The sequence below is a fragment of the Bombina bombina genome, chromosome 8, assembly GCF_027579735.1.
Source record: "Bombina bombina isolate aBomBom1 chromosome 8, aBomBom1.pri, whole genome shotgun sequence".
NCBI classification, from domain to species: Eukaryota; Metazoa; Chordata; class Amphibia; order Anura; family Bombinatoridae; genus Bombina; species Bombina bombina.
Genome location: NC_069506.1, coordinates 175,580,466 through 175,594,532, shown reverse-complemented (window position 1 = coordinate 175,594,532; position 14,067 = coordinate 175,580,466). Strand labels below are relative to the sequence as shown.

At 39.3% G+C, this 14,067-nt stretch overlaps 1 protein-coding gene across 2 annotated transcripts in view; it reads left to right on the top strand.

The window, feature by feature from the left end:
• TMC4 (transmembrane channel like 4) overlaps positions 1–14,067 on the top strand; it is a 134,368-nt gene that overhangs the window by 99,295 nt on the left and 21,006 nt on the right. For both annotated transcript variants that reach the window (XM_053690731.1, XM_053690730.1), the window contains exons 13-15: positions 400–530; positions 636–791; positions 12,622–12,700. In XM_053690731.1, the coding sequence (XP_053546706.1) occupies positions 400–530; positions 636–791; positions 12,622–12,700 (366 nt within the window). The remainder of the gene's footprint in view (positions 1–399; positions 531–635; positions 792–12,621; positions 12,701–14,067) is intronic.

The following is a 14,067-nucleotide window of genomic DNA, read 5'->3' as shown; positions in this document are numbered from 1 at the left end:
TACTTCCATTATCAAAACGTGCACATTCTTTTTATATGCATACTTTCTGGTGCCATGGTTTCTACTGAGCATGTGCAAAAGTGCACAGTATATACACATATGCATTTTGTGATTGGCTGATGGCTGTAACATGGTGCATGGGGAAGATGGAAAATTGGATTAAGTTTAAAATTTGCCAGAAAATATTCTGCTGCTCATTTTAAAATCAAAATAAGTGCTATTGAATGTATGTGTCTTTTTTTGTGTGTATGTGTCCATTATTCAATTCTACTGCATTTAGTGGTCCTTTAGGAAAGGAGTTACACAGTTTGATTGATCTTACAGTGAAAAAAATGTGATAATTGGTCATTATCCTTTCCAAACATATAAATCTTAACAAAATATATTTTGTGCTATCAGGTGACGCTTTTCACCAATTGCCGTCCTGCTGACCGGACATTTCGAGCATCAAGTGCCAACTTCTTTTTTCTGTTGGTTCTGCTTCTAGGACTTGCTCTGTCTTGGGTGCCAGTCTTATACACTATATTTACGTGAGTACATTTGTATTGGAATATAAAACAAGTTTTTTTTGGTTGACCATTGGTATAATTGATTGATTTCCTGGTAATCAAAAACACATCTTCTCATTAATACAGTATGAATCCATCCAAAGCATGTGGACCATTCAGAGGACAACCATCTATCTGGGACACCATCCCAACAACAGTGCAAACCTTCCCAAAGGTGGCACGGGAGTTTGTTGAGTTCATTGGCTCACAGGCATTTATAATTCCTTTCTTCGGCTTTTCATGGTAAGATTATTACACCTTTGCACCAGGATAAATCATGCTCTGTATAAATGGGGAATCATATATGGAATTAATTCCTTTTTATAAGATATCATAAGATTACCTGAAAGTTTTCAGCAAATTACCATGCATATCAATAAAAATTATTATAGGGAGTTCCTGTCTAAAAGTGCATTTATTACTAATAAATAATGTCCCATTTGTAATACATACACCTTCAATATTGGGGGATGTGCAGATTTATTTATAATTCTTTTATTGGGAGTTTCAATGTTAGTATCTCCATATTATTCCACATAGTCACTGTCAGGGGCAGAACTACCATTGCTGGAGCAGGTGCAAATTATTCGGAAAATTATATTAGTTACATTTTGGAAAAAAAATGTTTTGGCAAATTAGTTATGTTAGGTTAAATAGTTTTTTCAGATCCGTTCGTTTTTTTTCGGATCCATTCTTTATTCATATGCATTATTCTATTCTGAGGTTAGAATAGAATAATGCACATGAATAAAGAATGGATCCGAAAAAACTATTTAATTTAACATTAATAATTTGCCGGCAATTGCCGAAACACTAACTAAACCTATTAACCCCTAAACCGTAGTTCCCTCAACATTGCCGACACTAACTAAACCTATAAACCCCTAAACTGCCACCCCCACATCGCAACAACCTAAATTAAACTATATTAACCCCTAAACCTAACACCCCCTAACTTTAACATAATTAAAATAGACCTAAATTAAACTTACAATTATTAACTAACTACCTATTTAAAAAAAATACAATTTTACCTGTGAAATAAAAATAAAACCTAAGCTAGCTACAATATAACTATTTACTAACTACCTAGTTAAAATAAATACAAACTTACCTGTGAAATAAAAATAAAGCCTAAGCTTACACTAATAAAACCTAACATTACAAAAATAAAAAAACTAACATGACAAAAAAAAAAAACTACAATTACAAAAAATAAGAAACACTAAAATTGCCAAAAAACAGAATTTATGTTTACCTGATAAATTTCTTTCTCCTACGGTGTATCCGGTCCACGGCTTCATCCTTACTTGTGGGATATTCTCCTCCCCTACAGGAAGTGGCAAAGAGAGCCCACAGCAGAGCTGTCTATACAGCTCCCCTCAGGCTCCGCCCCCCCAGTCATTCGACCGACGGTTAGGAGAAAAAGGAGAACCATAAGGTGCAGTGGTGACTGTAGTTTACAAAAAATAAATTTAAACCTGACCAAAAAGCCAGGGCGGGCCGTGGACCGGATACACCGTAGGAGAAAGAAATTTATCAGGTAAACATAAATTCTGTTTTCTCCTACACTGGTGTATCCGGTCCACGGCTTCATCCTTACTTGTGGGAACCAATACCAAAGCTCTAGGACACGGATGAAGGGAGGGCACACGTCAGGTAACCTAAACGGAAGGCACCACTGCTTGCAAAACCTTTCTCCCAAAAATAGCCTCCGAAGAAGCAAAAGTAATGAATTTGTAAAATTTGGCAAACGTATGCAGTGAAGACCAAGTCGCTGCCTTACAAATCTGTTCAACAGAAGCCTCATTCTTGGAAGCCCATGTGGAAGCCACAGCTCTAGTAGAGTGAGCTGTAATTCGTTCAGGAGGCTGCCTTCCAGCAGACTCATAAGCCAACCGGATGATGCTTTTCAGCCAGAAAGACAGAGAGGTCGCAGTCGCCTTTTGACTTCTCCTCTTGCCAGAATAGACGACAAACAAGGACGATGTTTGTCTGAAGTCTTTAGTTGCTTTTAGATAAAACTTTAAAGCACGAACCCCATCAAGATGGTGTAACAGACGTTCCTTGTTAGAAACTGGATTAGGACACAGAGAAGGAACAACTATTTCCTGGTTGATATTCTTATTGGAAACCACTTTTGGAAAAAAACCAGGTTTGGTACGTAAAACGACCTTATCTGTATGAAACACCAGATAGGGTGAATTACACTGCAAAGCAGACAATTCAGAAACTCTTCTAGCAGAAGAAAAAGCTACAAAAAACAAAACTTTCCAAGATAGTAACTTAATATCTATGGAATGTAGAGGTTGAAACAGAACCCCTTGAAGAACTGAAAGAACTAAATTTAGACTCCATGGAGGAGCCACAGGTCTGTAGACAGGCTTGATTCTGACTAAAGCCTGTACAAACCCTGAATATCTGGCATGGCTGCCAGACTCTTGTGTAACCAAACAGACAGAGCAGATATCTGTCCTTTAAAAGAACTAGTTGACAGACCTTTCTCCAATCCTTCTTGGAGAAAAGATAGTATCCTTGGAATCCTAATCTTACTCCATGAGTAACCCTTGGATTCGCACTAGCAAAGATATTTCCGCCATATCTTATGGTAAATTTTCCTGGTGACAGGCTTTCTAGCCTGGATCACAGTATCTATAACTGATTCTGAAAACCCACGTTTAGCTAGAATCATGCGTTCAATCTCCAAGCAGTCAGTTGCAGAGAAACTAGGTTTGGATGTTCGAATAGACCTTGAATTAGAAGGTCCTGCCTCAAAGGCAGCTTCCATGGTGGAACCGATGACATATTCACCAGGTCTGCATACCAAGTCCTGCGTGGCCACGCAGGAGCTATAGAATTACCGAAGCCGTCTCCTGCTTGATCCTGGCTACTAGCCGGGGGAGAAGGGGAAACGGTGGAAAGACATAAGCTAGATTGAACGACCAAGGCGCTACTAAGGTATCTACCAATGTCGCCTTGGGATCCCTGGACCTGGACCTGTAACGTGTAACTTTGGATTTCTGACGTAACGCCATCAGATCCAGATCTGTAATGCCCCATAGCTGAGTCAGCTGAGCAAAAAAACCTCCGGGTGGAGTTCCCACTCCCCCGGATGGAAAGTCTGAAGACTCAGATAATCCGCCTCCCAGTTGTCTACTCCTGGGATGTGAATTGCTGATAGATGGCAGGAGTGATCCTCTGCCCATTTGATGATCTTGGATACCTCCCTCATCGCCAGGGAACTCTTTGTTCCCCCCTGATGATTGATGTACGCAACAGTCGTCAAGTTGTCCGACTGAAATCTGATGAATATGGCCTCCGCTAGTTGAGGCCATGCCTGGAGCGCATTGAATATCGCTCTCAATTCCAAAATGTTTATCGGGAGAAGAAATTCTTCCCGAGACCATAGACCCTGAACCTTCAGGGACTTCCAGACCGCGCCCCAGCCTAAGAGGCTGGCGTCGGTCGTGACAATGATCCACTCCGGTCTTCGGAAACTCATTCCCTGAGACAGGTGATCCTGAGACAACCACCAGAGGAGTGAGTCTCTGGTTTGCTGGTCCATCTGAATCTGGGGAGAAATATCTGCATAATCCCCATTTCATTGTTTGAGCATGCACAGTTGCAATGGTCTTAAATGAATTTGAGCAAAAGGAACCACGTCCATTGCCCCAACCATTAGTCCTGTTACCTCCATGCACTGAGCTATGGAGAGTTGAGGAATGGATTGAAGAACTCGACAAGTGTTCAAAAGTTTTAATTTTCTGACCTATGTCAGAAAGATTTTCATTTCTACCGAGTCTATTATTGTTCCCAGGAAGGGAACCCTTGTGAACGGGGACAGAGAACTTTTTTCTATGTTCACCTTCCACCCGTGAGACCTTAGAAAGGCTAGAACAATGTCCGTATGAGCCCTTGCTTTGTGAAAAGACGACGCCTGTATTAAATGTCATCTAGTTAAGGTGCTACTGCAATGCCCCTTGGCCTTAGCACCGCTAGAAGGGACCCTAGCACCTTTGTGAAAATTCTCGGAGCAGTGGCCAATCCGAAGGGAAGAGACACGAACTGGTAATCCGAATGGTTTCCATTTGGAATGATGGAACTCTGAGTAATTGGTTTAGGATCTTTAAATCCAGAATTGGCCTGAAAGTTCCTTCCTTTTTGGGAACTACAAACAGGTTTGAGTAAAATCCCAGTCCTTGTTCTGCTGTTGGAACTGGGTTTATCACTCCCATTTTTAAAAGGTACTCTACGCAATGTAAGAATGCCTGTCTCTCTATCTGGTCTAAAGATAAGCGAGACAAGTGGAACCTTCCCCTTGGAGGAAGGTCCTTGAATTCTAGAAGATACCGCTGAGAGACAATTTCTAGTGCCCAGGGGTCCGGAATATCTCTTGCCCAGGCCTGAGCAAAGAGAGAAAATCTGCCCTAGATCCGGTCCCGGATTGGGGGCTACCCCTTCATGCTGTCTTGGTAGCAGCAGCAGGTTTTTTGGCCTGTTTACCCTTGTTCCAGCCTTGCAATGGTTTCCATGCTGGTTTGGGCTGGGGTGCATTACCCTCTTGCCTAGTGGCTGTAGAGGTAGAAGCCGGTCCGTTCCTGAAACTGCGAAAGGAACGAAAATTAGACTTATTTTTAACTTTGAAAGGTCTATCCGTGGAAGGGCATGGCCCTTTCCCCCAGTGATATCTGAAATAATTTCTTTCAACTCTGGCCCGAATAGGGTCTTACCCTTGAAAGGAATATTAAACAATTTTGTTTTGGACGACACATCCGCCGACCACGATTTTAGTCAAAGCGCTCTACGCGCCACTATTGCGAAACCTGAATTTTTCGCCGCTAATTTAGCTAACTGAAAAGCGGCATCTGTAATGAAAGAATTAGCCAACTTCAGGGCGTGAATTCTATCCATGACTTCATCCTAAGAAGTCTCCTTCTGGAGCGAGTTTTCTAATTCCTCAAACCAAAAAGCAGCTGCAGTGGTTACAGGAATAATGCAAGAAATTGGTTGAAGAAGAAAACCTTGTTGAACAAAAATTTTCTTAAATAAACCTTTACTTTGAAAACTGCCCCCTCTACCTTAGGGACCGTCTGCCACGTGTCCCTTCTGGGGTCAACAATGGGGAACATTTTCTTAAATATAGGAGGGGGAACAAAAGGTACACCTGGTTTCTCCCACTCCTTATTCACTATATCCGCCACCCTCTTAGGTATCGGAAACGCATCAGTGTGTACTGGGACCTCTAAGAATTTATCCATTTTACACAATTTTTCTGGGACCACCAAAGGGTCACAATCATCAAGAGTAGCCAGGACCTCCTTAAGTAGAGCGCGGAGGTGTTCTAGCTTAAATTTAAATGCTATGGTATTAGGCTGTGCCTGCTGAGAAACTTTTCCTGTGTCCGAAATTTCTCCCTCAGACAGGCCCTCCCTAACCGCCAAGTCAGATTGATGTGAGGGCACTACAGATAAATTATCCTCTGCGTCTACTTGCTCATTTTCTGTATTTAAAACTAAGCAATCACGCTTCCTAGGAAAGCTGGCAGTTTGGATAAAAATGCTGCGATAGAATTATCCATTACTGCTGCTAACTGTTGCATAGTAATCGCAATTGGTGCGCTAGATGTACTGGACATCGCCTGCGCGGGCATAGCTGGTGTTGACACAGAAGGAGAGGAAAGCAAGCTATTTTCACTACCTTCAGCTAAAGAATCATCTTGGGCTATATTTTTAAGTGTGATTGTACTGTCCTTAAGCTGTTTGGACGCTATGGCACACTTCACACATAAATTTAATGGGGGAACCACCTTGGCCTTTGGACATACAGAACATAGGCTATCTGAAGACTCAGACATGTTTAACAGACTTAAACAGAACTACAATGCAATAAAAATTATTTTTGACAAAAACGTTACTGTCCCTTTAAATAATAAAAAGCACACTTTTTTACTGAAATATTAAAAACCCATGAAATAAACATCCGATTTTAATGAAATTTTCACCACAGAGTCTTAATGCTTTGAAAAGATTGCACACAAATTTTCAGATCAATTAACCCCTTAATGCACACTTTTTTACTGAAACATCAAAAAAAACATGAAATAAACATCCGATTTTAATGAAATTTTCACCACAGAGTCTTAATGCTTTGAAAAGATTGCACACAAATTTTCAGATAAATTAACCCCTTAATGCCCAAACCGGAGTTAATAACAGTTATTAACCAGTTAACACACTACAGTACTAGCCACAGCTTCTCACTGTAGCCTTTACCTTCATTAGGGATTATTTTAGCAGGAAATAAGCCTCCCTGGAGTCTTTTATGATGCCTCTTGACTCCCCACATGAAGCTGCATGGATTGCCTAGGCAAAAACAACTGCACAATTTAGGCCTAAAAATTAGGCCTCCTCCCTCTTCATTCTAGAGTGGAGGGGCCTTTCTGACTAGATTTAGGTGTCCAAAAAAGTGCCAGGCCGAAATTAAACCCCAAAAGTGTTTTAAAGTCTGAAAAAACACCTTATTTATAGTGAAAAACATGCTAAAAAGCAATCGATTTTAAAGCCCACAATAGTGTCAACCAGCATAGAGCCCTAAATATAAGCCATCATTTTATACAGAGTCTATTAGAAAAAAATGGCTTACCAATCCCAGAGGGAATTTCTGACAGACTTCTATCATTACATGGTCTTGTTAGAAAAATGCCTGATCATACCTGAAGCAGTTAAGCCTGCAAACTGTTCCCCCCAACTGATGTTCTCTGGTTAACAGTCCTGCGTGGGAACAGCAATGGATTTTAGTTACTGGTGCTAAAATCATATTCCTCTTAGCAGAAATCTTCATCACTTTCTTCTGTAGAGTAAATAGTACTATTTTAAAATAACAAACTCTTGATTGAAGAAATAAAAAACTACAACTAACACCACATACTCTTTACCACCCCCGTGGAGATGCTACTTGTTCAGAGCGGCAAAGAGAATGACTGGGGGGGGGCGGAGCCTGAGGGGAGCTGTATAGACAGCTCTGCTGTGTGCTCTCTTTGCCACTTCCTGTAGGGGAGGAGAATATCCCACAAGTAAGGATGAAGCCGTGGACCGGATACACCAATGTAGGAGAAATAAAAAATCTACCATTACAAAAAATAACAAACAAAATTATCCAAAACAATAACAATTATTCCTATTCTAATAATGTTTTAAAAAAAACACCCCAAAATAAAAAAATCCCTAATCTATAATAAACTACCAAGGGCCCTAAAAATGGACTTTTGTAGGCCTTTAAAAGGGCCTTTTGTAGGGCATTGCCCTTAAAAGGGCATTCAGCTCTTTTTCGACCCATTAAAAATAAAAAATGCGTAGTCTAAAAAAAAACAAAAAAAAAACACCCCAAAAATATTACAGAAAATTAAGAAAGAAAATTAAAACTACAATTACAAAAAATAATAAACACTCCAATTACAAAAAATAAAAAAAATCCCATTACAAAAAACAAACGAAATTATCCAAAATAATAAAAATTATTCCTATTCTAATACCTCATTTTAAAAAAAAAAAACACTCCAAAATAAAAAAACCTAATCTATAATAAACTACCAATAGCCCTTAAAAGGGCCTTTTGAAGGGCATTGCCCTAAAGTTAAACAGCTATTTTGGTAAAAAAAAAACACCCCCTAACATTACAAACCCCCACCCCCCAAACCCACAAAATAAAAAAACCTAACTAAAAAAAATATAATCTACCCATTGCCCTGCATTTGTATGGGCATTGCCCTTAAAATGGCATTCAGCTCTTTTACTGCCCTTAAAAGGGCATTCAGCTCTTTTTTGGACCTAATCTAAAAAAAAAAAACACCCCAAAAAAAAAACCTAACACTAACCCCAAAATCGATACTCACAGTTGCTGAAGTCCGGCGAAAGATCTTCATCCCAGCAGTGAAGCATCTTCATCCAGACGGCTCCATCTTCATCCATCGCAGGAATGGCATCTTCTATATCTCTGCGGCGGCGGATTGCTCAATGCACGGAGGCGGAGGTCCATCAGTCCGATGTGGAGGTCCTGTTCATGCGATCGCCCGCCGCACACTGAGGATTCAATGCAAGGTACCCCTTTTATATTGGGGTACCATTGCATTCCTATTGGCTAAAAAATTAAAATCAGCCAAAAGGAATTAGAGCTGCTTAAATCCTATTGGCTGATTCAAACAGCCAAAAGGATTTAAGCAGCTCTCATTCCTATTGGCTGATTTGAATCAGCCAAATCCGCGCATCGACCGCCCCGCCTATAAAGGGATGAAGAAGATGCCGGTCCCGCAATGGATGAAGATGTAGCCACCTGAATGAAGATACTTCGCCGCTGGGATGAAGATCTTTCATCGGACTTCAGCAACTGTGAGTACCGATTTTGGAATTAGTGTTAGTTTTTTTTGGTTTTGGTTTTTTGGGTGTTTTTTTTTTTTTTAGATTAGGGCTTTTTTTTATTTTAATGGGCCAAAAAAGAGCTGAATGTCCTTTTAAGGGCAGTAAAAGAGCTGAATGCCATTTTAAGGGCAGTAAAAGAGCTGAATGCCCTTTTAAGGGTAATGCTCATACAAATACCCTTTTCAGGGCAATGGGTAGATTCGTTTTTTTTTTATTTTGTGGGTTTGGGGGAGTAGGGGTTTGTAATGTTAGGGGGTATTTGTTTTTATTTGTTTTGTAAAAGAGCTGTTAACTTTAGGGCAATGCCCTACAAAAGACCCTTTTAAGGGCCCTTGGTAGTTTATTATAGATTAGTTTTTTTTATTTTGGGGTGTTTTTTATTTTTTTAAAACGGGGTATTAGAATATGGAATAATTTTTATTATTTTGGATAATTTCGTTTGTTATTTTTTGTAATGGTAGTTTTTTTATTTTTTGTAATTGTAGTGCTTATTATTTTTTGTAATTGTAGTTTTAATTTTCTTGTAATGTTAGGTTTTAGTGTAAGCTTAGGTTTTATTTTTATTTCACAGGTAAGTTTGTATTTATTTTAACTAGAGGTAATGAGAAAAGAAAAATTGACAGTATACTAGCACTCTTGTGGATGCCAATAAATACATATAGATGACATGGAGGGTCACCTGTATCAGGAGTTTAATAAAACATAACTTTTATTTAGATAAATTAATATATACATATGAATGTATGGTGTGTGCTTTAAAACTTAGATTAAGAAAATATATGGGGGACAATTATCCACAGAAGCACTATCAATTTATACAAAATCTATTATCCTGTAACTCACACAGCTTCAGTGCAAACTCAAAGTTGCTAAGACCTGCAAGAATAATTAACTACAAAGGGGATTGACCCCGCCAACAAATTAACTGTAAAACTGCAGTCTAGAGCAAAAGTAAGCACCGGTCTGTGTAAGTACAGATTAGGCAGAGTATCCCCCCAGTAAACATTATTTAAACCAAGCTATAGATGTGGAAATTGCCCCCAAACACGTCTGATGCGCATTTCGCCATTACCACGGCTTTCTCAAAGGTTAACCCAATCCGGGACCGCCTCCTTGCCTTTAAACTAGTAACTGGCCAATCATAGTGGAGTGTAGATACACACCCACTTGTCCAACCTATCATAGGTGACTAGCGTTCATTGGATATGAACCTGTCACGAGTATGCAATGTCAATCTGTCATCCTGCCGTGTAAATAATACACCAAATGTCATAGAAACTGCAAGGTAAAAAGTAGTGTGATCAATGCGGATGTTATCCTCCAAAATAAAGAACATATTATAAACCATTGTTTTCACTGGGTAAAAAATAGTATGATCAATGCGGTTGTTATCCTCCAAAATAAAGAATCAGAAATTCAATATGAGGACATATTATATACTATTGTTTGCACCGGGGATATTACTACATTATATGATTAGTGCAGATAGCACTAATCAAGTGGGGACACAATCGAATGTTTTGAATAAGACATATCATCCATTCTTAAAGCTGAAAAGGAATGGTTACGTGTTAGTCCTATTGCTTAGTCTAAGAATAACAGAAAGCGCATTAAATAAGTAATACACCAAGTGTCAGAGCGGATGAAAACAATGGTTTATAATATGTTCTTTATTTTGGAGGATAACATCCGCATTGATCACACTACTTTTTACCTTGCGATTTCTATGACACTTGGTGTATTATTTACACGGCAGGATGACAGATTGACGTTGCATACTCGTGAAAGGTTCATATCCAATGAACGCTAGTCACCAATGATAGGTTGGACAAGTGGGTGTGTATCTACACTCCACTATGATTGGCCAGTTACTAGTTTAAAGGCAAGGAGGCGATCCCGGATCAGGTTAGCCTTTGAGAAAGCCGTGGTAACGGCGAAATGCGCATCAGGCGTGTTTGGGGGCAATTTCCACATCTATAGCTTGGTTTAATTACTGTTTACTGGGCGGATACTCTGCCTAATCTGTACTTACACAGACTGGTGCTTACTTTTGCTCTAGACTGCAGTTTTACAGTTAATTTGTCAATCCCCTTTGTAGTTAATTATTCTTGCAGGTCTTAGCGACTTTGAGTTTGCACTGAAGCTGTGTGAGTTACAGGATAATAGATTTTATATAAATTGATAGTGCTTCTGTGGATAATTGTCCCCCATATATTTTCTTAATCTAAGTTTTAAAGCACACACCATACATTCATATGTATATATTAATTTATCTAAATAAAAGTTATGTTTTATTAAACTCCTGATACAGGTGACCCTCCATGTCATCTATATGTATTTATTGGCATCCACAAGAGTGGTAGCATACTGTCACTTTTTCTTTTCTCATTACCTTTAGTCATTTCAGACAGTTAGCACCCCCCTATTCTCAATTGTTATTAGCAAAACTTATTTGTTTAGAATCAGATAATCTGACTAATATATAATAGAAAACATTATTTACATTTAAATAATTGTATTAGGGGCCCTTAAGATTTGATGAACCTCCTATTTCTATTCTTTTGCACATTTATTTTAACTAGGTAGTTAGTAAAAAGTTATAGTGTAGCTAGCTTAGGGTTTTTTTCACAGATAAGTTTGTATTTATTTTAAAATAGGTAGTTAGTTAATAATTGTAACTTTAATTTAGGTCTATTTTAATTATGTGAAAGTTAGGGGGTGTTAGGTTTAAGGGTTAATATAGTTTAATTTAGGTTGTTGCGATGTGAGGGTCGGTGGTTTAGGGGTTAATAGGTTTAGTTAGTGTTGGTGATGTGGGTGCACGGCGGTTTAGGGGTTAATAGGTTTAATTAGTGTCAGGGATGTTTGGGAACTGCGGTTTAGGGGTTAATAGGTTTAGTTAGTGTCGGGGAACTGTGGTTTAGGGGTTAATAGGTTTAGTTAGTTTTGGCAATGTTTGGGAACGGCGGTTTGATGGTTAATAGGTTTAGTTAGTGTCAGCGATGTCGGGGAACGGCGGTTTAGGGGTTAATACGATTATATAGTGATTTAGTTAGTGTCGGCGATGTCGGGGAACTGCGGTTTAAATTAGAACAATGAAAAATTCCGAATATGAATAAAGAATGGATTCCGAGAATTCAGAAACTGATTTATTAATTTTCTGAATTTTTCGATATTTTAGTTATAGTGCCGATTCGGAAATTCGGATGCATTTGAATCTCCGAATCGGCAAAAATTCACCCAAAAACAAAATTCGTCCGAAACGAAGCGCATATTTGTCTACTTTTTATTAGAGCAGATTTTCTATCTATCTATCTATCTATTTATCTGTCTCTCTGTCTGTCTATCTATTTATCTATCTGTGCACAAAATCATTATACAGAGCAACATAAATAACATTGCTCATTCTTACTACTGAGTTACCTTTGGGGGGACCAAAAAAAAAGTCTGCACCAGGGCCCTCTGTTGAGTAGGTCGGCTACTGATCACTGTGTTCTAGTATATTAACAAAAAGTACACCTGTGTGTGTGTGTGAGGGTGTGTGTAGTTTTAACATAAATTAACATTGACTTTCCTTAATGTCCAAACCAAATAGAGCCCAGATTAAATTATCCATTTAATAGCCCTGATCAATGTTTCTTTTTTTTTTTTTTAACAAGCATTATAATGTTCTACCTAATTGCACTGGGGAACTCATATGGAAGACTGGTGAAGATGCTGAAGGACCAGTTGCAGATGGTAAGTGTCAGTGATACTCATAAGTAACATATTTTCCATCATAACATGAAGTTACCTGCTAGATGAATGATTTAATACTGAGAGATTATCTATTTTTCCAACGATCCAGGGCCGTCTTTAATATTGACTGGACCCTGGGCAAACATTTTCTTGCCCCCCCCCCCCATGCAATTTCGCTCTCCACCCCAACATCCCAAAAAACAACTAAATCAATTTTTTTTTTTTTTTTTTTAAATTATTAGCCCAGCAGTGGATCAGGCACTGCAGGGCTAATCATTAAAAATAAATAAATTGCAATATGTGAAACTGGACCTAAGCAGTACAAATAAGTAAATAAATATATAAATTCCTCCACTCTGGATTAATTTAATATGCTTTTGAATGTGATTCTGGTGCGAGGTTAGCTGGTTAAAGAGATTTAGGGCAGCCAACAGGAGCAAAGCAAGGTAAAGACTGAGGAGGAAGCATGGAGATGCAGACAAATATAAGTTTACTGACTGGAACAGCAGAACTACTATGGGAAGCTGTAAAATCTGAGACAGAGAGAAATAAAAACTATAAAAATAAACCTTACCTTAATGTGTGATGTAACAGCATGACACTATACATCATCCACAGCAGCACATGTCACTTATTTGTTAGGAACAAGTTCCCTCTCATCCTGCACTAGACAATGCTGCATGGGGGAGGACATGTGTACACTCACTTATTCTTTCCACTGACACCTTTCTACAAAGCACTGTTCCCCTAACAAACTTCAGTTAGTTGATCTTAGAGCCACAGCAGAAAGAGCAGGGCTAAGGGGACCAGCAGACTGGATGCTGTCTGCCCAAGGCTGCATGGATACAGACGAGTCACACAGCCCCAAGACTGAAGAGAGCAGTGTGTACAGCTACACAGATGCTTAAATCCTCACCTGCCTGCCACTCCAGCTTTCTGCTGCATGCGCCTATAGTCAGCCCTACCCAGAAACAATACCCACCACCAGAGCAGTTACCTGGTAACAGTGGTAACCCCAGCAGGACCTTTTCTGATGCAGTGGGGTTGGCTGGATGCCGAGTTAGTGCTGCACAGTGCACATCTAAAACAGCAAATGGCACTAGCTTGGAATGTCACATGATACCCGCACGGTCTGGCAATGTTTCTCACAAATAAATATAAGCAGAGAACTTTTGACTGTGACAATATTAGGACTGACTGTGTGTCCCCCCCTTATGCCACATGACATCAGCAGTCTGGCATGAACTCTTTAGGACTCTTGGGCCCCTCAACAAAGACTGGGCCCTGGGCAGCTGCCCCTTTTGCCCTGTGTTAAAGACAGCCCTGCAACCATCCATCCAATAAAACACTCAACACATCTAAGTAGT